The 23,574-nt window shown below is 40.8% G+C and overlaps 2 protein-coding genes across 6 annotated transcripts in view; both read left to right on the top strand.

Annotated features, from left to right (window-relative positions):
• GALNTL5 (polypeptide N-acetylgalactosaminyltransferase like 5) overlaps positions 1-6,807 on the top strand; it is an 80,739-nt gene extending 73,932 nt beyond the window's left edge. Inside the window, exons 7-8 of the mRNA XM_036863620.1 lie at positions 2,975-3,124; positions 6,553-6,807. Of these exons, the coding sequence (XP_036719515.1) occupies positions 2,975-3,124; positions 6,553-6,708 (306 nt within the window). The 3' untranslated portion in view covers positions 6,709-6,807. The remainder of the gene's footprint in view (positions 1-2,974; positions 3,125-6,552) is intronic.
• Positions 6,808-10,297: 3,490 nt separating this feature from the next.
• The window catches only part of GALNT11 (polypeptide N-acetylgalactosaminyltransferase 11), a 48,650-nt gene continuing 35,373 nt past the window's right edge, over positions 10,298-23,574 (top strand). For 4 of the 5 annotated variants that reach the window (XM_036863898.1, XM_036863901.1, XM_036863903.1 and 1 more), the window contains exon 1: positions 10,298-10,483. The gene's annotated coding sequence lies outside the window, so the exon portion shown is untranslated. Of the gene's footprint in view, positions 10,484-11,923; positions 12,104-23,574 lie in introns of those variants that run through there. The other variant, XM_036863899.1, reaches the window with a different exon arrangement.

Raw genomic sequence — 23,574 nt, 5'->3', positions numbered from 1 at the left:
GTGCTGGCTCATATGGGATGGCCTCATTTACATATGTGGACATTGGCCCAATAATAGGTGGAACAGTGGCGATGACCAGGTCATTTGTCTCTCATTGTCAGGCAGGCTAGTGAGGCTCATTCACAGTGAAGTGGTCACAAGGTTCCCAGGAGCAGCAAGAGAAGGCAAGTCCCAAAGTGCTACAAACACTTTTCAGGCATCTGTTTGCATCACGTTTGTTAACGTTGACCAATGCAAATCACGAGGCCAAGACCAGATTCAAGAGATGGAGAAATAAACCTCACTTCTTGATGGAATGAAGTACAGAGTTACATTGCAATTAAGTGTGCATGTAAGAATGAAAAGCATTTGTGACCACACTTGCAGTCTACCGCACTTCACTACCACAGAGATACACTCTCATTTACAAAACATGAACTCTAAGCACTCTACAAGTATCAGATTTTCTAATGCTCATAACAATCCCATGACGCAGGTACTGTTATCATTCTCATTTTACAGGTGAGGAAACTGAGACACAAATAGGTTGAGTAACTTAAGTAACTTGCCCCAGATCACACAGCTCATAGGGGTTTTGAACCACACTGAGTGGCCCCAGAGTTTGTGCTCTGCACCACTGCACTATACTAACTCTTAATGGGATACTCTGCTTTCTCGTCATCCTCTTCCTCCTCCAATAATAATAATAATAATAGAAACTGGGAGCTGGACAGACTACTTCCAGCAGTATATCTGAGAAAGAAAGCTGACCATCACCTACATGAACAATGAGCAGAGCAAAAGGCACGTCCAGATGGATCATGTTTCCCTTTGAGAATGAATCAAGAAGAAAAGAGCAACTTTGTGGGTCCTATGAAGACTGGGCTACATTGCAATAGCTTCCCTCAATTTGATTTTTGAGAAAGTTTTTAAATACATTTTTTACTTGTATTCCTCCTTTATCACTTTGGTTACTTGACTTCTGTTTTCTATTCTATACTCATAGCCAGATTTCTTTTTTTAATACAGAAACATTTCAAACATGTAAGAATGTACCAATAATAATAGATACTTCTGTATCCATTCTAATTATTAAACAGATATTAATGATTTTCCAAATTTCTTTAAGTTCTCACTTTTAAAAAAGAGAATAAGACATTATAGGTGGCTAGTATCAGTTAGCTTTTGCTGCATAACAAAGCACCCCCAAGTGGTAGCTTAAATGAGCACCTATTTAGTTCTCAATTCCAGATGAAAATGAGAGTCAGAGAGGATACGTCTGATCATAAGCATGTAGCAGAGATGATAAAAGAACCTAATTCTTTGGACTTCTGGTCTAAGGGTTTTTCTACTGAGCCATCCATTTTAGAGAAGGAATTCAATGGATATGTTTCTAGACATTCTGTGGGGATGTTTCTGGGTATTTCTAAAGAACTCTAGAGGTTAGTTGCACCAGTCAGTAGGTCTCATGTTATGTCAGAAGCTCTGCCTTTCCATTTTCTTTAACATAATCCTTTCTGACTATCTGAGTGATATATTTCACCATAATACTTCTGAGTATTGTTTTCAGTGAGTCTTATTCTCCTACTACCGTTCCCTAAATGATTAGGTGAATCCATCTAAGAAAATATCTATAAAACTGGGATATATTACCTTGATCAATTAGAACAGTGGTTCTCAAACTTTAGTGTGCATCAGAATCACCTAAAGAGCTGCTTAAAACACAGATTACTGTGCCCCCAGACCCAGCCTTCCTAGTTCTGTAGGTCTGGGTGGGCCCAAGGATTTGCGTTTCTAAGTTCCTTAGTGATGCTGATGCTGCTGGCCTGGGGACCATGCAAGAATCACTGAATTAAAGCAAAGAGAAGAGTCATGCAAGTGTACTATACATAAGATTTATGTTACAAGCACATTTTTTGTGGTATTATCTATAATAATCAAAATCAAAAACTACCAAAATGTCCAACAATACAAGACTTTTAAAATAACTTCACATAACATCAAATGAAGAAAAGCAAGTTATCTTAATGTTGTGTATCTCTGTATGTACACATACGTACTTGGATTAATATTGACTGACAAAGTGTTAAAAACCAAAAAGTTATTTTTACTTTTTTCTGTGTGCTTTTCTACATTTCTTAGTTTTTCGATGGTCATATTTTGCTTTTGTGTAATAAAAAAAGTTATTAAAAATAAGCGTCATAGGGCTTCCCTGGTGGCGCAGTGGTTGAGAGTCTGCCTGCCAGTGCAGGGGACGCGGGTTCGAGCCCTGGTCTGGGAGGATCCCGCGTGCCGCGGAGCAGCTGAGCCCGTGAGCCACGGTTGCTGAGCCTGCGCGTCTGGAGCCTCTGCTCCGCAGCGGGAGGGGCCGCGATGGTGAGAGGCCCGCGCACCGTGATGAGGAGTGGCCCCCGCTTGCCGCAGCTGGGGAAGGCCCTCGCACGGAAACGAAGACCCAACACAGCCATAAAAAAAAAAAAAAAAAAAATAAGCGTCATAAAGTGTTTTAAGTACAAAAAGGATGAATTAACTGAATTCAGCCATGATTGATATTTCTCTTATTACTTGCTTATATCCAGCAATACTTAATCACCTCAGAAAATGTTACTCTCAGAATATTGTTTGAGAATATCCTAAGATAAAATATCTTGTCAGTCTTCATACATAATCAGCATCAGAACTGGTCTTGTACAAGCGAGGCAGAATCACTTAGTATTCAGCGCACTGACTCTAGGGCCAGATTTCCTGAGTTTGAACCTTGTGCTCTGCCACTATATCACTGGGCAAGCTTCTTAACCAAAGTATGTGTTAGTTTCTTCATCTGTAAAATAGGGATGGTCACAGTACCTACATGATAGGGTTGTTGTGAGGATCAAATGAAATAAGAAACTTAATAAATGTTGGCTACTGTTATTTTTGTTTTAATTCAGCAGTTGCCTATTACTAGCAAACACTCATTAATCATTAATACGTTTTCTGTTTTTCTTATGTCTAGATCTGGATGTGTGGAGGCCAACTCTTTATACTTCCCTGCTCTCGAGTAGGACATATTGATAAGCAACACATTGCAAACCACACTGGAATTGTAAAAGCCTTGGCATATAATAATCTCAGACTGGCGCACGTTTGGCTAGATGACTACAAGGTGAAGGTTACGTCCCTGGTTTGGAAAGATGAGTGAGAGTACAGAGAGGGACTGGCTCTAAAGAAGCCTTCTGCTGCTTTCTAGATACCAATTTTTGGACTTTTCCTTAAATTAGGGCAAACCTTCAGCTGTTCACCCACCCATTTGCAGACGCTATTCTCAATTTGTTCATTTTAAGCTGCTACACTTGCACCTTACTCTTTTTTTTTTTTTAATCTCTAGGGAAACTCAAGTTTCTCAGAAGTAAATCAACCAACACGAGAAGGCTTTTTTTTCCCCCTAGATCTATTTTCCTCCCCCAAAGATGGCCCATCTGCGGCAAATACCTCTCTCTGCCCCCATTCCCATGGGCAAATTTTGGATTCTCTTCCTCCACTACCAAGCGCCCAAGTGATGCGGCTGCAGCTGGTCTGGGGACCACACAAGAACCTCTGCTCCTTTTTTCTCTAACAGTCAAAGATTTTTACATCAAAGCCAGGCCCCTTCATTTGTGCATCTCCCCATGGTTTAAGCCCCTTGCCGGGACCTTTAGAATGCACATACAGAGAATATATAGATGGAGCTTCGTTTTAATTTGAAAGTTCAAACAAATTTGGACAGTAACAAGAAGACCTCATTTCAGATACATGGGTAGAAATATGTAAGAATCTCTCTGTGATATTATATGTCCTGGTCTTGATCTAATATTTCTTTATTATTTTAAATTATAAAAGTAATAATACTCAATTTCTTGAGTAATCAGGGCAATATGAATTAAAACCTCAATGAGATATTTCTACATAGCCACCTAGATTGGTGAAACATTTTTAAAGTCTGATAGGACCATGTGTTGGCAAGCACAGGAAGTCTCAGACACTGTGGGTGGGAGTGTTAATTGTTACAAACTCACTTTGGAAAACGGTTTGGCAATATCAAGTAATAAAAGACATGAATATCCCATGATCCAGCAATCCCATCCTGTATATACACTACAGAAAGTGTGCTTTTGTGCACCAGAACACATGAACAAGAATGTTTATAAACAGCATTGTTTGTGTTAGCCAAAACTGAATACAACCCAAATGTTCATCAGGAGTAGAATGAATAAATATGATATGTTTAATGATATAATTCTATATAGCAATGAGAATTAATCAACTTTAAATATACATACAACAGTATAGGTAAATCTTAAAGATATAATGGTGAACAAAAGCAGCCAAACACAATAGAATATATACTGTATTTTTCCATTTCTATAAAGTTAAAAACAGGTAAAATTAAACCATATAATCTATGTGTGGATAATTAGATATCGATACTAGAAAGAGAAGCAAAGAAATGAATACATCATCAGGATAGCACTTCAGACTAAGAGAAAGGATTATGATCAGGAAAGGAAAGGCAAGGGCCTTCTGAGATGCTGATTATGTTCTATTTCTTGACTTAGTCAGGGTTTCTGGGGTTGATTTTTTTCAACAGTTCGCTAAGGTGCACATTTATATTCTATGTGCTTTTTTTTTGTATGTTTATTATATTTCCTGATTTTTAAAAAAATATTTTAAAAAAGGTAACGCATACACATTTTTGTCTTACAGTATTGAAAAGCATGAAGTGAAAAGTAAGCTTTCTAAGCCCATAGCTTCACCCCTCAGAAGTCACCACTAAATTACTGTCTACAGTTTCCTGTTAACATGCACATACACCAAGTATATATCCTTTCCTTTTACCTAACTCGATTTGAGCAGCAATATTTTGTTGTAATTTTTCCATTTATTAGTATAATTTAAAAACATACTTTCAGAGTCTTTTAAAATCAGAGCAGATAAACATGCCATCTTTTTAAATATTTCCTTTGAATGGATCTCTTAAAATTGATCCCATTCATAAATAGCCCCCAGAGATAAACATTCTGATCATCTTGGCTTTTTGTTATTCCTTAACAGTGCCAAAATGAACACCCTTTACATGTATCTTTTTGCACATCTGTGCAGATATATCTTGAATAAATCTGAAGACATGGACTTGTGGACCATGAGTTAGTGCATCTTAAATCTTGATGAATAATGTCCAAATGGTCCTTCACTGTCTACACTGTCACCTACACAGCCATCAAATATATATAAAAGTGCCTGTCTCCCCACAACCATTCCAACCCTAGTTTTAATTAAACTTTGTATTTCTTCTAATCTGATAGGTTAAAAATATCTCATTGTTTAAAATTGCATTTCTTTAGTTATGAGAGATTTTAAGCTTTTTTTTTTTTTTTCCTGTGACCAGAGGTCACAGATTTAAATGGTTGACTGGAACACAGTTAGGACTGAGTAGTTTACTGAATTTCATGGGGCATATAGTTACCAAAAGTTCCATCTAATATAAAAAGCATGTAATGTTTGGCATAAAATCAATGGATTGTATGATACAGCATGTTGGGAAGTTGAGTGAATGCCATTGGGCAAAACAGGCTTTGGACAGGGAGATGTTGCCTAGGGTCTTCTCTGCCTTCACTCCAAAACGAGGACACCCTCCCTCAGGCCTATTCTCTGCACCAATCCCCCCTGGGGAACTAGGAGTGGCAAGACATGATGGCAAAGACCTAAAGATCCCTGGGGAGAATCCAACATGGCATGCCCATACTGTGCTAGTTTGGGTAAGCAAGCTCCTCTCACCCAACAATATTACTATGCTATATACCAGGCACTGGGAATACACAGATGAAAATACAAAGGTTCTGCTTTCAAGGAGGCTTTGGTCTACTTAGAATACCTCTTTTAACATGACAGAGCTTGAGTCCATTAGACACTCATACTTGGTGCTTCCTTAAATCAGAACGCAGAAAAGACTAACCAGGTGTGGTGATAATAATGGCCCACACTGACATGACACCTACTATGTGCCAGCCTTAGTCTCCTAAGAGCTTTGCACGTATGAAAGTGTTCAGTCCTCACCACAGTCTCATGAGGGTAGCAGCCAAGGTCGCATAGCTAATAAATAGCAGAGCCAGAAATTGAAGCCAGGTCGTCTTCCTCCAGAGTCAGTTTGCCCTTAGCCGCCACCACCCCCCATTTCTGAAACCATGGAAGTGTTGATAGGGATCGGGGAGTGAGGGGTTTTGTCCTTGAGTATCACTGAGAGAGTAGGAGAAAGGGGAAACACTACAATAGGTGGCTGTGATTCTAGAACTCTTGAGAAGCAGGACTTAGACTTCCTGAGCCCCTCTACGCTACTTTCATCGTGGTCTGTCACAGCACATCCGGTGAATATACGTGGGGTGAGTGAGTCCCAGGTCCTATGTGTGTCTCTGTCCTCCCCATACAGAGGGAAGGTTTTCTGTTGTTGTTTTGTTTTGTTTTAGTTCAGATGAAAATATATACTGCTATGTTAGATATCATGATTTGATTACCAAAGATTTGTCTGGCTTAATGAAATGACTCTTTCTTTCCATTTAGGAGCAGGTTTTTTTACGAAGACCTAATCTGAAATATCTTGCCTATGGAGATATTAGTGAGCGTGTTGAATTAAGGAAACAATTGGGTTGCAAGTCATTTCAGTGGTATTTGGATACTGTCTTCCCGGAATTGGAGACCTCTAAGAGAGTCTCATGAAAGGAAAACCAATCATTTTCATTAATAAAACGTTAAAAATTCCCCTAGTCCTTCAACGTAGAGAAGAGAACAAGTTTGGAACATCATGAAATTATGTGAACTACAGTAAGAAGTACAACCAGAATGGTCTACAACAGAAGTGCCTTTTCTGCCACTAAATTTCTGGGGTGGCAAGACCTTAAACATTAGAAATGCATGTTGTCACACACTTAAGGCTATCATAAAATTGATTGAGATAAAGTGTGTTATCTCCAATTATTTGCCAAGCTCACTTCGTCCTGATAGACCATAAGGACTGCTCAACTCTTGGTCAACTCAATTCCTACTCCAGATAGGTGACCTGGGCCGGTGACCTCCCCAGAAAGACATTCTCAGAGAGCCTTGGTTGGTCCATACCAACTTTGGCTCAACTGTATTGAGCTCCTTTCTTGCTGCCAGTGTAGATTCTGGCCTTGACACATTGCTTGGTTGGGTTCCTGAGTTTCTGATGTCCAGTCACCTGCATGGGTGTCCTGGTCCAGCTCTCCAGGCCAGCCTCCCTGTTTGTTTCTGTTGGCTCTTCAGTTAATTGGAGACATTCCCTCTTCCCTGCTTCTGATTTTGCCTTTTTCATGTCTGTTCCCTCCTATGGCTCTGGCCTACAGCTCTCCTGACACTTCTTGGCTTGCATGCCTTGTTGATAATCTGGGTTCGACATGACTCAAGAAAACTGTTTAGCTGGGATTGGGGAAGAGGTAACTAGGTTCAATATCCATCCTGTGTGGACACACTCCCAGGTGTCTAAAGTACTTCTATCAGGTTAGAGGGATGGCTGTTGCATTCGCCCTGGTGAAGGCAGCTAGAAAATTGAAAAATATATTTAATTCACAAACCGAAGAGAATGAGAAGATGAGGGAAGGAATACATTGAAAGGAGTAAAAAGGAGGAGACTTAGGATAGAATCACTAAATCATAGCTTCTGCTGGAGAAAATATAAACTAGTATTTTACAGCAGAAAACAACTTGACTCATCTATTATGCTCATTTAATCAACAACTGAATGGTCATCTCAGGCCAGGTGTCCTTCTAGGTGCTGGGATGCAGCTGACAAGGAGGCAGGTAAACATCCCTCCCTTCATGGAGCTTGTGTTCTTTGAAATAATATATACAATGTAAAGAAAAAAGAACCAGTTTATAATGTTATACCCATGTATTTGGCAAAATACTCTATAAAATCTATTGCTGGAAAGAGATGGGAAAAACCTGTGCCCAAATATTACAGATGGCCAGGGTAACTTGATTGAGCTTTTATAAGGTCAATCTGGCAGCACAAAGTAATTGCCACATGATTAGTATGTTCTGGGCCCATGTTTATACCTTAGCTGCTCTAGAAGGTAATAAAAAATTGATTGTAATAAACCTATGAATCCATTAAAATTAGAGTAAAATACAAAATAAAATTTCTGCAGCCGAAGGAAAAAAGAGAATTGTAGTATAAATTCAGAGAATCTTGTTTGGTAAGCATAAAGAAGGATGTTGTAAATATCAGCTTTGCCAAAAGAAAAATGTTCTTTTTCTTAGAGCCATGGGCCTAATATTCAGTCTTAGTTTTTTAATGTAATTTAGTTCAGGTCCTAGATAGCATGAATAAGTCTTAGAAACGATGTAGAATGTTGCTTAAACAATCTCCTCTAGAATATTGTTTCAGCTGACTCTGGAATAGAAAACAAATCAGAATCAACATCCAAGTGCTTGGTGTGATTGAAAGGAAAACCATACTTGCCCGTAGGTGGCAATTATGGTTTTGTATAGAAATTTTAAAATCTGATTTGTATTCTGGAGCTAGTTGAGAACGTATCTGCTCACCTGCTCAAGGCTTTTCACACAACAGTTTTGGGTATGACCAAACACTTGGACAAGCCTTACATTAGCCAGAGAATTCTGTAAGGAAAGCATACTTTCAGGAATTTATCCTACGACACACCGAGATGAAATAAAAATAAGAGCTAACACTTATTGAGCTCTCACTATGTTTCATACCCCCTGGTAAGTACTCTGCATAGATTATCTCATCTCATCCACACAACTTTACAAGATAGTTCCTATTGTTATTACCATATCATAAAACAGAAAACTAAGGTTAGAACTTGTCCAGGGTTAGCGTTGCCAGATTTAGCAAATAAAAGTACAGCATGCCCTGGTAAACTTGAATTTTGGGTAAACAATAATATCTTAGTAAAAGTATATTCCACATATTCTATGGGACATGCTAGTGAATTTTTTTTAATCTGAAATTCAAAATTTAAGCCTTCTATATTTCCTCTGGCAACTGTATCTAGGGATAGATGAACACAGCCCATAGACTAGCCTATGCCCAGCCTCAAAGACCCCGGGTTTAGATGCTACACTGCAAAAAGCATATTCATGTCATTCTTTCTAATGGTAAAAAATTGGAGCTAACCCAAATTTCTGGAATGGAACAGCTGTACATTAATTTGGTGGGACAGTACGAACCCATTTAAAATAACAGCTAGAAACAGATCTGCTCCACACCCATCAGAATGGCAAATAAAATGTCTGACACCATCAAGCGTCGGGAGAAGGTGGAGCAATGGCCGGTCTCCTGCACTGACTGCACCTTAGGACACTGATTTCAGACTTTGATGTGTACATAAGTCACCTGGCTTCGGCGGTAAAACGCATATTTTGATTACTAAGTACGTCTGGCATGGGGCCTGCCGACTGAAAAAAAATGCATAACCTAAACGTTGAGAATTATGTTTTATTTGGCAGACAAAACCGAGGACTCAAGCCTGGGACGCAGTCTCTCAGGTAGCTCTGCGGGACTGCTCTGAAGAGGTAAGGGGGGAGACAGGATAGATAGGAGTTTTTGCAACGAAGATCAGATAGTCTGAACATCAAAGGTTACTGTTAAAGAAAATCAATTAAACGCAAGTTAAGGAATTTAGTGCTTTCCTATATATGGGAAGATGCAAGAGCCAGGGCGTACTGAGATCATTTCTTTGCTATGTACCCTAACCAACCAGAGCCAGGATCCTCTTCTTTCCCATCCTGAGTGCACCATTTGAGGGTGGCCACAGTGGCCGGGGGCTTGGCAGCGGACAGCCCGTTTCCACCCTGAGTTACCTCCGGGCGGGCGTGCGGGGGCTGTAATGTGATGGCCTGATGGCTGCCAACATCCTTTGCTTACTGATAGGTGGCTGAAGAGTCAGCATTTCTAGCAAGCCCCCCGTGACCCCATGTGCCTTCCTGCGGCTGCTCTGCGGGCGCGCTGTACTTTGCCACCCTTACCACCAACCCGTGAGGTTTTATCACAGTTTCTGCCAAGCCTTGACATTTTAACCTACAGTTCTTTTATCATAAGCGGGGTCGCACATCTTTCAATATGTTTAAGGCATTTGTCTTCAATGAGCCCATTTATTTAAGAGTTAAAAATTCAAAGGCCGCCCGCGACCGACCCCCAAGCCCACCCGCAGGCGCGGGCCCTCGGGAACGTGGTCGAGCCCCGGGGCCGCCACGCGCCCGCAGCGGGCGGTGACGTCACGCGCGGGGCCGGGGCCGCCCGTCACGTGGCCCCGGCGGGCGCGCGCTCGGGCCGAGGCCGCGGCGCGGGCACTGGGCGTGCGCGGGGGGCGCTGGTGTGCCAGCTGCTGTGTTTTCTTGCCGGCAGCTCCGCCCGCTGCGGCGAATGCGGCTCGGACCCGGGCCGTGGCGGGAGGGAAGATGCCACAGCCCGAGTCCCGAAAGGCCGGGGTCCTGCGCTGCCGGCGTCGGGGTGAGTAGCGGATGGCCCGGCGGCGGCGTGTGAGCCTGCGCGGCCTCCGTCCGTCCCCTCAGCGCCTCAGGCGAGCGGCCGCGGCCCGAACGCCCCGAGCGGCGGAGGCTTCGCCCCGGGCCGCCGCCCTCCGCGGGGTCTCTGGCCGCTGGCCCGGCGTCCGGGCGCGTGTGTGGCGTTGGCAGAGCCGACGCGGCCCTGGAGGCCGGGGGTGGGCCGTGGAGACGGCCGGCTCGCGGGGGGCGGCCGCGGGCGGCGTGAGAAAGACCCGCTCCGCCGCCCCCCGGCGCTTTTTGCTAAAATGCACCAGAAAATGGTTGCGGAAATTTTCAAAACGTGTAGAAACTAGAGCGAATTGAGTAACGCCCTCGCTGGTACCCTGCCCTCAGTTTCCACGGTATTCGGGCAGTGTTCACATTTCCTTCAAGGAATTTTCTTTTTTTTTAATTGTTTTTTTAGTGGTTGGTTTGTGCCGCTCAGGATTTGAGCGGGTCCTCGCGTGGCGTTCGGTGGATGAGCATCTTAAGTTTCCCTTTTCTTTGCAAGGTATTTGTTGAAGAAATCGGGTTATTTGTCTTGCACAATTTCCCAGGCTCTTAAAGTACGTGCCGTTTGGCTAAATATAAAAATATCAAGTCCCCACCCTCCAATACTGGTAGATTTCACCGTTTGAGGAATATGAATATGCCCATGATGGAAGAGCTTCGTGTATTTTTATCATCGAAGAAGATTTGGTCCAGCATTCCTTTTTACTTCGTGCTAGGAAAGCTGTTGGTTGGTTGGTTGGCTTTCCAAATGTAAGATGAAATTGTAACTTTGAAATGCTTCTCATACTGCTGTGCGCCAATAAAATATTGTGGTGCTACTTTCGTCCCCCAAATGAGAGTTTTAGGCTAGACTTTTTTTTTTAACTACACTCAGTTCTTAGCTGTTACCTAGATATCCTAGATATATAGCGTATGTTAAGGTCTACTCTGCCTTGAGAAAAATCTAAACCAGAAAACCTCTCTCTACCCTTAATGTTATCAGTAGAGCTTTTCAAATTAAACGTCATGAAACAGTAGTCCACACCGCTTCTGCCTTTTCTTGACAATTTCTGTGCTGTTCTTTGCAATTTGAGTTCTATCTTTACTTTTTTTTTTTACTCTTTTATTACGGTGGTAAAATACACATACCATGAAGTTTATTGTTCTAAGCATTTTTAAGTGTACAGCTCAGAGGTACTAAGTACATTCACAATATTGTGTCACCATGACCACTATTTCCAAAAGTTTCTCCTTACCCTAAACACAAACTCTGAAACCATTAAGCATTAACTCCCCATTTTCCCTCCTCCCAGCCCTTTCTGTCTCTGAATTTGCTTATTCTAGAGGCTTCACAGAAGTGGAATCGTACAGTATTTGCCCTTTTGTGTTTGGCTTATTTCAGCTAACGTGTTCAAGGTTCACCCATGCCGTAGTGTCTCTCAGACTTCATTCTTGGGTATGGCTGGCTAATACTCTGCCGAGTGGCTGTAGCACAATTTGTTCATCCATTCATCCGTTGATGGACACTAGGTCGTTGCTATTTTTTGGCTGCTGTGAATAACCCTGCTGTGAACATGTGTTTACATGTGTCTGGGTGAGTCTATGTTTATGATTCTTTGGGGTATACATCTAGGAGTGGAATTGCTGGGTCATATGGTAAATCTGTGTTTAAACTTTTTGAGGAACTAACAAACTTCACTTTTTTTTTTTTAGTGAAATAGAGAGAGTTTTTTATTTATTTATTTATTTATTTATGGCTGTGTTGGGTCTTCGTTTCTGTGCGAGGGCTTTCTCTAGTTGCGGCAAGTGGGGGCCACTCTTCATCGCGGTGCGCGGGCCTCTCACTATCGCGGCCTCTCTTGTTGCGGAGCACAGGCTCCAGACGCGCAGGCTCAGTAGTTGTGGCTCACGGGCCCAGTTGCTCCACGGCATGTGGGATCTTCCCAGACCAGGCCTCGAACCCGTGTCCCCTGCATTGGCAGGCAGATTCTCAACCACTGCGCCACCAGGGAAGCCCGTCTTCTTCACATTTTAAAAACTGCTTTCTTAAAGGCCTTCATACCTTACTGACTGCTAAATCTGATGGCTCTGCCTCAACTCTGGCTGGCTTGATCGGACCTCTCTGTAAATCTTTGTGATGCCTTGTGTTGCTGGTTAGTACCCCTCGTGAGGTGCTCGGACTTTGTGATCCTTCTCAGGTCCTTCACAGTCTCTTCCTTCTACACAAGATCCTTAAATATGCATATCCCCAGGGATTCAGTACTTGCTCCCTAATCTACTTTACGCTCTTCATGACTTAAACCTCCCTGGGCTATTATTTCCATGTAACTTAAACTGTAATTTTGATGTTTATTTTTAACTTCTCTCTGAGGTTTAGATTTGAATTTCAAGCTATGGACACCTCCATATTAGTGTTCTCCCCAATGCAGCATGTCCAGAACAAAATTTATCTTCTATTAAGCCTCCAAACCTGTTCTCTCCATGCTCCTTAGTGTCACTAAAACTTGAAAACTGAGTTTTGTTTTTATTCCTCCTTTCTCCCTTAGGGCCCCATGTCTGGTCAAGTTGATAAGGGCAGACAGTTCTGTCTCAGCCTCCTTTCCACTCGCTTCCACAGCTCTAGATCAAGCCGTGATTGCCTCTTACTGGAATTTTTCTAACTGGCCTCCCTGGCTCTAGATTTTTTTGTTTTCCTCTGTCCCAAACCATTTTACACACTGTTCCTAGAATTTTCTTCCTAAGGTGTATTTGCTTAATGACACTAGTTAGCTTCCTTTTGCATGCAGAACAAGTTAATTCTCATCCTCAGGGTCATAGCCCCAGCCTGTCCTCATAGAATTAATCACCTTCCACTAACCTTAACCAGCTGTGTGCATTCATTATAGCCAACCTTCCTACTTGCTATTCTGTTTGGAAAACTAAAAACAAATACATGTTGCAGTTTCTCAAGACTTCAGCTTTCTGCTTGAGATATTTCAGTTTTTGGCCATTGAAGTCTTAAAGTCAAACTTAAATCTTAACTTCTATAAGGCATTTCCTTCAAGTTTTTCATATAAAATTAATTTGGCCTTCGTACTTATTTGTATATACTGTGGTTTATTTATATCTAAATTATGGAATTTTTTAGAGTTTGCTTTAGGATATGCCCAGTTTTTCACCTGATTTATTATTTCTTTAGGATTTTTATTCTTAGAGAAAGTGGGATTACTGACCAAAGTGTATAAAGGTTTTTAAGGCTCCTATGCCATTGTTAAACTGCTTTTTAAAAAGGCCCTGCAATTTATAACTTTCATCACTGATAACTGTATCATTTAACTACATGTACTTCAGTGAGTACTGAAAATGTTGCTAATTTGAGTTAGAAAATAGTACCTTATTTTTATTTGCATGTCTTTACTAATTATTGAGACTGAAGACTTTTCCCTGTGTATTTCCAAGTTCATCCAGGTTGTTTCATTTATCAATACAGCTGACCTTGAACAACACAGATTTGAACTGCACAGGTCCATTTATACGCAGATTTTTTTGTCAACAGTAAATACTACAGTACAACAAGATCTTCGATTGGTCGAATCCTCCGATATGGAAGGCCTACTGTATAAGCAGATTTTCAGCTGCATGGAGGGTTGACGTTCCTCCCTGCCTTATTGTTCAAGGGTCGGTCAACTGTAGTTGGAAAAATGCTATATGTAGAGTACCCGCCCCAGCATTACAGAACAGAACAGAGTTTCTCAAACTTGGCATTGTTGACATTTTGAGCCAGATAATTCTTCATTGCTGGGGGCTGTCCTCTGCATTGTAGGATGTTTAACAGCATCCCTGGCCTCTACCCCACCACATGTTAGTAGGATCCCCCGATCTGTGACAACCAAAAATATTTCTGGACATTACCAAAAGACCCCGGTGGTGGCCCGGTTTTCCCAGACATTGCCAAATATCTCAGGCTCTGGCTGAGAACCACTGGAGTATAGAGAGTGGACTTAGAGCTAGGAGACTAACTTCACTGGTACAATTCACCCTTCTGATACTCTGCATCGATACACAGCCTACAACGTGCACTTTCATGTGAACATTCTGTTATCTACAGACTAAATTGTAAAGTTGATCTCCTATGACTCTTGTGTTAAATAATAAGGAGGAAGCAGAAGTGAGGAGAAAATACTTAATATATACAAATACACACAAAACCCATAAGGACAGACTACTAGAATCTGTGTCCTGTGACTCCATGGACAAGAATTAGCGGAGAACTTAGTCGTGTAAGCACATTATAACCCCTAGAAACCAACATACGTACAGAACCCAAAACGGTAGTGTAAAGGTCAAAGGAACGTTTGTTTGTTGGGTTACATATATATATACACACACACACACACACACACACACATATACACATACACACACACCCATTTATATATAAACACATTTATATATATACACCTATACATATTTAAAAGGTTTACTATGGAAAATTTCAGACATGAAGAAAATTAATACATTTTAAATAACCTATTAATGCTCAATCTTTTTTCATCTGTAATCCCTATCACTATGAACTCATGGATATTTATCTTATACTTTGGGTTATAATGCAATACCACTTTATTTTTTGCTCAAATTGTTTTAGCTGTGGCCATTGTAAGCTCTTTCAGTTGGTTCCATCTGTTCCTTTGACATACCCCCATCATTGTGGGTTTTTTCTTTTTTCTTTTTTTTTTTTGTGGTACTTCCTTACTTTCTGGCACTACAAGGTACTTCAGGCTCATCTTGTATATTTCCTTTTCCAGTCCTAGAGTCAGTCATTTCTTCAAGGAGCTTTGGTTCTTTTTATTAGAGAATGCTGTTAGAAACCAAGATTTGGGGGACTTCCCTGGTGGCACAGTGATTAAGAATCTGCCTGCCAATGCAGGGGACATGGGTTCGAGCCCTGGTCCGGGAAGATCCCACATGCCGCGGAGCAACTAAGCCCATGTGCCACAACTACTGAGCCTACGCTCTAGAGCCGGTGAGCCACAACTACTGAGCCCACGTGCCACAACTACAGAAGCCTGTGCATTTAGAGCCCATGCTCTGCAACAAGAGAAGCCACCGCGATGAGAAGCCCGCGCACCGCAAAGAAGAGTAAACCCTGCTCACTGCAACTAGAGAAAGCCCGCGCCCAGCAGCGAAGACCCAACGCAGCCAAAAATAAATAAATAAAATTTATTTTAAAAACCCCAGGATTTGGGCACTAGGTGTGCTTGTTGTCACTTGGGGTGTCATTCTTCTAGGCCTGCTCATCTGACAAGCAAGGAAATGTATATGTACATATATGGAAATATATGTGTAACCATCTGTATCTAAAGCTAACATGTTAAGCTAAACATGGGTTCATACTCATGTCTTGAACTCTAATCCATTTTAATGCTATAAATTTCCTTCTAATCACTACTTTTGCTGCATCCCACAAATTTTAATAAGCTGTATTTTCATTTTCATTTAGTTCAAAATATTTAAAAATTTCTCTTGAGACTTTAATTTCCAGATATCTGGGTTTTTTTTTTTTTTTAACCTTTCTGTTACTGATTTCTAGTTTAATTCCAGTGTGTCTAAGAACATACTTTGTATGGTTTCTGTTCCTTTAAATCTGTTCAAGTGTGTTTTATGGCCCAGAATATGGTCTACATTGGTGAATGTGGGCTAGAGAAGAATATGTATTCAGCTGTTGTTGGATGGAGTTTTCTTTAAATGTCAGTTAGATCAAGTTGATTGACATGCTGCTCAGGTCATCTATTTCCTTATTGATTTTCTGTCTGCTCGATCTGTCAGTTACTGACAGTGTTGTTGAAGTCTTTAACTATAATAGTGGATTTATCTCCTCTTTTCATTTTTCTCAGGTTTTGCTTCATGTGTTTTGATACCCTCTCGTTAGGTGTAAACAAGTACAAGATTGTTATGTCTTCTTGGAGAATTGACCTCTTTATTATCATATAATGACCCTCTTTATCCCTCATCATCTGACAAAATCTGCTTTGTCTGAAGTTAATATAATTACTTCAGCTTTCTTTTGGTTAGTGTTAGCATGGTATAGCTTTCCATCCTTTACTTTTAAAATATATAAATTTTTATATTTAAAGTTTGTTGCTTGTAGACAACTTATAGTTGGATCTTGTTTTGTCCACTGTGACTCTCTTTTGATGGCTGTATTTTTTAGACCATTCACATTTGAAGTGATTATTGATATAGTTGGGTAAATATCTTCCATGTTTGTAACTGTTTTGTATTCATTGCTTTTTTCTGTTTCCTTTTAATTATGCATTCTATATGATTCAACTCTATCTCCTCTCAGAATGTATTAGTTTTCTGTTGCTGCTGTAACGAAAGAACACAAACTCAGTGGAGTAAAACAACACAATTTCTTTTACAGTTCTGTAGGTCAGAGGTTTGAAATGGGTCTCAGTGGGCTAAGCTCAAGGTGTGAGCAAGGCTATATTACTTTCTGGAGGCTCTAAGGGAGAATCAATTTCCTTGCCCTTTTAAATTTCTAGAAGCCACCCACAATCCTTGACTCATGGCCTTCTTCCTCTATCTTTGAAGCCAGCTGTAGTGGGTCCAGTAGATTGCATCATTCTTATCTCATCTTTTGACTCCCTCTTCTATACTTAAGGACTCTGTGATTACATCCAGCCCACCTGGATAATCCCGAATAATCTCTGTATTTTAAGGTCAGGTGATTAGCAACCTTATTCTGTCTGCTGCCTTAATCTGAGGATTAGAATGTGGATATTCCTGGGGGGGCTATTATTCTGCCTACCACATAGCATATCAATTATACTTTAAAAATTTTTTTGGTGATTGCCCTGGAGTTTACAATATGCATTTTAAATTAACCTGAATCTGCCTTAAAGTAACACCATATTGCTTGATGTGTCATATAGATACCTTGTTAATAGCATAATCCCAATTTGTGCCTCCCACCGCTGTGACCTTGCTGTCACTCATTCACTTACCAGTGTGCTATGATCATCTAATACATTGTTACTATTATTACTTTAAACGGTTATTTTTTAGGTCAGTTAAGAATAAAAAAATAAAGGATTTTATCTTCATTTTATTTATTCCTTCTCTGATGCTCTTCTTTTCTTTATGTAGATCCAGGTTTCTGACCTGTATCATTTTCCTTCTGCTTGAAGAATTTTCTTTTTTTAACATTTCTTGCAGGACAGGTCTACTGACGATGAATTCCTCAGTTTTTTGGGTCTGAAAAAGCCTTTATTTCTCCTTCACTTTTGAATTATAATATTGAGGAATATGGAATTCTAAAGTGGTGGTGGGGTTTCTTCCTTACTTTAAGTATTTCACTCTGCTCTCTTCTTGCTTGCATGATTTCTGATGAGAAGTCCACTGTAATTCTTACTCTTTCCTCTGTAGTTAAGGTGTTTTTCACTCTCTGTAACTTCTTTCAAGATTTTTTGTCTTTTGATTTTCTGAATATGGTATACCTAGATGAGGGTTTTTGAGGGTATTTAATCTGTTTGGTGTTCTTTCAGCTTCCTGGGGTGTGTCATTAATTTTGGAAAGTTCTTGGCCATTATTATTTCAAATATTTCTTCTGTTTCCTTTTCTTTTTCTTCTCCTTCTGATATTCTAATAATGGGTATATTTTATACTTTCTGAAATTGTCCCACAGTTTTTGGATGTTCTGTTTTTTCCATTCTTTTTCCTCTTTGCATTTCAGTTTGCAAAGTGTCTGTTGACCTGTATTCAAGCTCACTGCTTCTTTCTTTGGCTGTATGGAGTTTCTGATGAGCCCGTGGAAGGGGCTTTTACAATGCTCTTGGTTTTTAGCATTTCCTCTTGATTGTTTCTTACAGTTTCCATCTGTTTACATTATCCTTCTGAAAGCGTGCACCTCAGATTGGGACTTGAACCCACATGCTGGGACTCGAATCCAGACTGGGACTTGAACCCACGTGGCCAGGACTCGAACCCAGCCAAAACCTGGACTGGGACTTGAACCCACACGGCTGGGGCTCAAACCCAGCCAAAACCCACAGTCTTCCAACTGAGATCACACACCTGGTTTCAGGACTTAATGAAGCTCAGGTTCTTGACGTCTCATCGCAGAAAGAATTCAGTGAGAGACAAAGTGATAGGTAGGAAGTGGATTTATTCAGAGAGAAACACGCTCCACAGAATGTGGGCCATCTCAGAAGGTGAGAAAGGCACCAGGGTATGGGAGTGGGTAATTTCATAGGCTAATGAGTGGGAGGAGTATTCCAGCTATTTTAGGAAGGGGTGGGGATTTCCAGGAACTGGGCCACTGTCCACTTTTTGATCCTTATGGTCAGTCTTGGAACTGTCCTGGCGCCTGTGGGTGTGTCATTTAGCTTGCTGATGTGAGCGTATACTGAGGCTCCAGGTCTAGTGGAAAAAGTCGACTTGTTTGCCATCTTGGACCCATTAGGTTCTAATCACTTTATGTCATGTCCTTAGGTTATGTCATTCTTTCAAAAGTTGTGCCCTGCCTCCTTCCCTCCTGTTTCACTTCTGTTCTTTGCATGTTGTCTTTTTCCATTAGAGCTCTTAACATATTAATTACAGATATTTCAAAATCCCTGTCTGATAATCCCAAAATCTATGTCATCTGAGTCTGGTTCTAATGATTGCGTTGTCTTGTCAGACTGTTTTCTCTTTTATTATGCCTTGCATTTTTCAGTTGTTGTTGCTTTTGAAAGACTGACACGTTGTATCAGGTAATAAGAACTAATAGGGGTTTGGCAGTGTTTAATATTTGCTGTAGCTACAGGTGCCAGAGGCTTCAAATTCTTCTAATGCCCTTGTTTATATCTGCCCTCTTGACTTTGGGGTTTCTAAGTACTGTTCCCCAGAGAGAGTCTGTGTCTTGCATCTCTTTCAGCTGTAACCCACCGGTATTATATTTGGAGCCCTGCTGGTGTGATGGTAAAAAGTGTGAGGGAGGGGAAGAGTTCTGCAATCTTCCAGTTAATCTCAGCCTACGTCTGTGACCTTCACACGTGTTCTCCATTGCTGTGGCTTTTTTCCTCCCTGTAATGTACTCCCTTCCCTAGCTGCAGAGTTCCCAGTCTATTTTCTGGAAGCCTTCACCTTTGTTGATTACGTTTCCCCCCTTAGGTTTGACTGGAAGGCTTGGAGGGGCTGGAGTGGGAGGAATGCTCTTTCCTTCTTTCTTTCTTTCTTTTTTTTTTTTTTATAACCAGGTTCTTTATTTTGAATTTCAAAGGTTTAATATTCCATTTATACCCCATTTCTCTTTAATTTCCTTAACTTGCCACATGCCCTTTCCTGTTTTGACGTTCTAAATAATTCAAGCTATTTTGTAGAATATGAATAGCACATCTCAAATGCCTTTGATTGGAAGCCGTTCAGTTCAGCCAACACTTATTTATTCATCACCTGGGTGCCAAGCCCTGTGTGAGGCACCTGGTCTACATAGTTCTTCCCTTTATTTTCAGTTGTCAAAGGAGTCACTTCATCTGTGGTGCTTCAATAGGCTAAAGTAAGCATTTGAGGAAAACAGGCAAAGATCTGATTTTCAAGTCCTTTGAATGAAGTTGTGAGCAGCTACAAAGTAGCAAGTGCTGGCTAGATGCAGAATAATCTTCCCTACAGGAAGTTCATTCAACTGCCACTTAAAGCACCTTTAACTTTTCAAAGTAAAATGCTGAGGAATGCCTTTTCTTAATCTGGAGAAAGCTCTGGCAGTGTCTTTTCCCCTGGAGCATATGCCTTTGTTATGAAGGAAACTCTGGGCTTGTTTCATGTTTTGCAATGATTACTCTTCCCCTCCCTGCTGTGGTCACGAGGGGAATCTTTCTGGGGCCTTCACCTTCACAGTGCAGACCTGGTGGGATTCCTGGAGGTAAAGCCCACAGAAGTGTGGACCCCCCCCCAAAGACTGCATCCCTGCAGTTTCTCACTTTCACTCCAGTTTGCCCCTACTCTCCAGCACCAGCTTATGGCTCCTGCAGCTTTTGCTTCAGGTAAGCAGATATCAGCTGTGTCTCCAGGTTTTGGGTGGTAGTTTGTCCTGTAACCTTAGTTCTCTGATAGGTTCAAAAGTGTCATTGATTTTCAGTTGGTTCTTGTAAGGATGGAAGTGATGGCTTCTAAGCTCTTTTCATGTTGGAGCTGAAAGCATGCTTTTTAACTTAGACTTTATGACTTGTTACCATCTTGAGTGAACTACATACATACATAGGTTCAGGACAGCTGGTGTTGTATCTAGAGTTGATGATGTAGGCTGAATTTGATACTTCATATTTATCAGCTGATTAACAATGATTTCAAGCTACATTTCCTGATAGCTTTTGATTTCCTTAGAAAAGCTTATCACTTTGAAATGTTCTTTTTTTGCAAGTATAAAAATATCTTGCAACTCTTCAGAAAAGCTTTTTGTATGCATTATTTTGTACTTTATAGTCAGCAAAAGCTATAGAAGCTCAGTCTTTATTAAATTTTCTATTTAGAAATAAAAAATTAGTACATGTAAGAATTTGTCAAATTGTCCCTTATCTGCAGAAACCTGATTCTGTTAGTTTGAGTTCCTCCTGAAGCAAATCCTGAGATATAAATTCAAATCCAAATTGTTTGTGAGTAATCCCAGGACACACCAGTACGGGAACGAGGAAGCAAGAGGTAGGAAAGTCAGCCAGTAAAGGGCATGTTTTTAAACCAGTTTCCACTGTGGGCAGTTAAAGCTTAATCATGCTGGGGAACACTGGGAGCTAATGTAGAATTACAGGTGGCAGAGTTATCCTGATGGGGAGGGTGGGAAGGAGCTGGCCTTTTTTACCAGTCCAGTGTTGAGGGCTGCCCTTTGGGAGGGACACATTGCCCCATATTTGTGGGCCTCCCCTGCAGGTGGGCAGAGGGGCTCCAGAGGCTGGAGATGCAGGTGCTGGCGGTCGGAAGTCAGACCTACCTGTGCAGGCTCGAGAGGATGGGCAAGTGACATCGTCTGCTGTATTGGTTTCCTACAGCGTGATTCAACAGGATGAGCTAGGGTAGAAACTGGTTGGTTGCCAATTAGATTTGTTAGCCTTCTAAACCTCTTGAGGTGGTAGATTGCATTCAGAAATGAGTTTTCTGAAAAAGGCCGAAGATTCTGTCACATTATGATTTGCTGATGGTCTCTTTTTGGTAGTACCTAGCCTGTTCACTTTGAAATACAAAAGCAGGGAATTCCCTGGGAGGTCCATTGGTTAGGACTCCACGCTTTCACTGCTGAGGGCCCGGGTTCAGTCGCTGGTTGGAGAACTAAGATCCCATAAGCTGCGTGGTGTGGCCGAAAAAAAATAATTGAAAAAAAATTGAAAAAATCCCCCAAAAGCAACAGTTTAGAACATAACCCTAGCCTTGTGCTTCTGGTAATGGCAGACTGGGTAACTTCATTCAAGCTAGTTGATGCTCCTGAAAAGTCTGAGAATTTACAAAATAGTAAAGAATTACTGGGTTAAGATTTTAGGAGATGATAAAAATTCAGAGAGGTGAATTTCTTGCTTGGGAGGAGAATTACTGATATCTTGAATCTTGTGGGAAACATAAAATTATGTTAAAAAAAAATCACTGGATGATATATTTTTTAGAGTGGCAAATAGGAAATCACTGGTCTGTTCCTTGCCAGGTGGTATTACAAAGTGATTAAGGACGTAGGGCTGACATCAGATCACCGGGATTCAAATCCAGTTTCTCCCCTTACTAGCTATGTATCCTTAAAGCATGTTACTTAATTTCTGTAAAATCAAGAGGGAAAAAGATAAGCATTGTTCTTTCCCTATCTATTATATTTTACACCATGGACTAGTATTTTGCTCTATTTTTGTTAGTCTTAATTTGCGTACTTGACTAATGTACATAAACCACTTTCTTGGCACCGTATACCCCAAGAGGCTCATGATGTGCTAGCAGAATAAAACACTCAATAGCCATGGTTTAAGGATAGTCAACTCTGCTAGTATGTCTTTGGACCCTAGGACAAAGCTGGCTGTAGAAGACCATGGATGTATGTATGCTGTCTGTATTGTATGTGTTTGGATATCTCAGAACACTTATTTCTAGCAACCACTTTTTTTCTTGTTCATTTATTTCATCTTTATCTGATGTACTTTTGGTTTAATCCCCCTTTTTATGGGCAGAAAGGGAACAAGAAATAATAGTTTTAAAGTTTTGGGGGTTGTGTTTATGTACTATTCATTTTATGTGCCTCTGTCAGAAGTTGCAGTCTGGAGGCTGGTCAACAGCTTTTGCAGTTTTTGAGTTTGAATTGCATCAGGTGGGGGATGTACCCCGCCACTTGCCAGCACTCTTATGTTTTTTCTCTCTTGCTTCTTTTATCTGCTTGGCTTCTGACTACAGATGTACATGTTTGTTGCGCAGGCCCTTATGAGGCTGTGGTCACTTTCTCCTTATTTTCTTCCACAGGTCTTAACCAGGGAGAGCTGCTACTTTCTGCTTATAGTCAGCCTCTACCAGCCCATATTCACTGACCAAGCAGGTGTCCTAAGTTTGGATATTTTAAGTACTTTGTCATATTGTCTATCCTTTTAGTTTTCTTTTCTTTAGTGTTTAATTAAATTTGCTTCTACCTCCAATCAACATTACCATGTGGTTTTCATCTGCATTTGAGGTATAATATATAGACAGTTACATGTATTTATGCTTCTTGATTTTCTTATAGAGAGGAGATTCATAAATATCAGAGGTCAAAGGATTGTTCTCAGGGAGCATACGATGTCTGGAATTTGCTCTGAACCTTTCCTAATTCAGTAATCGCCTTATTTGTAATTATGAACTATATTTCCTTCTAGTCTTCAGAGTAGATAAGGAATGAGAAAGAATCATGTGTACTTTTGTGTTGTCATCACCTGGTAATTTCACAGGGTATGTAGGAAGGGCAGTGTTGTAAATCAGTATTTGTCCTTACATGACTACAGCTGAGTTAAAATATGAACGTGTCTCTCTTAAGGAAAAAGCTAACAAATGTTTGCTGTTTGACCCTTTGGAATATAGAGTATATTGATGAGAAAGTAGCTAGAAACTACT

Source organism: Balaenoptera musculus, chromosome 9 (genome assembly GCF_009873245.2).
Source record: "Balaenoptera musculus isolate JJ_BM4_2016_0621 chromosome 9, mBalMus1.pri.v3, whole genome shotgun sequence".
Lineage (NCBI taxonomy): Eukaryota > Metazoa > Chordata > Mammalia > Artiodactyla > Balaenopteridae > Balaenoptera > Balaenoptera musculus.
This window is presented reverse-complemented; position numbering and strand designations above follow the sequence as displayed.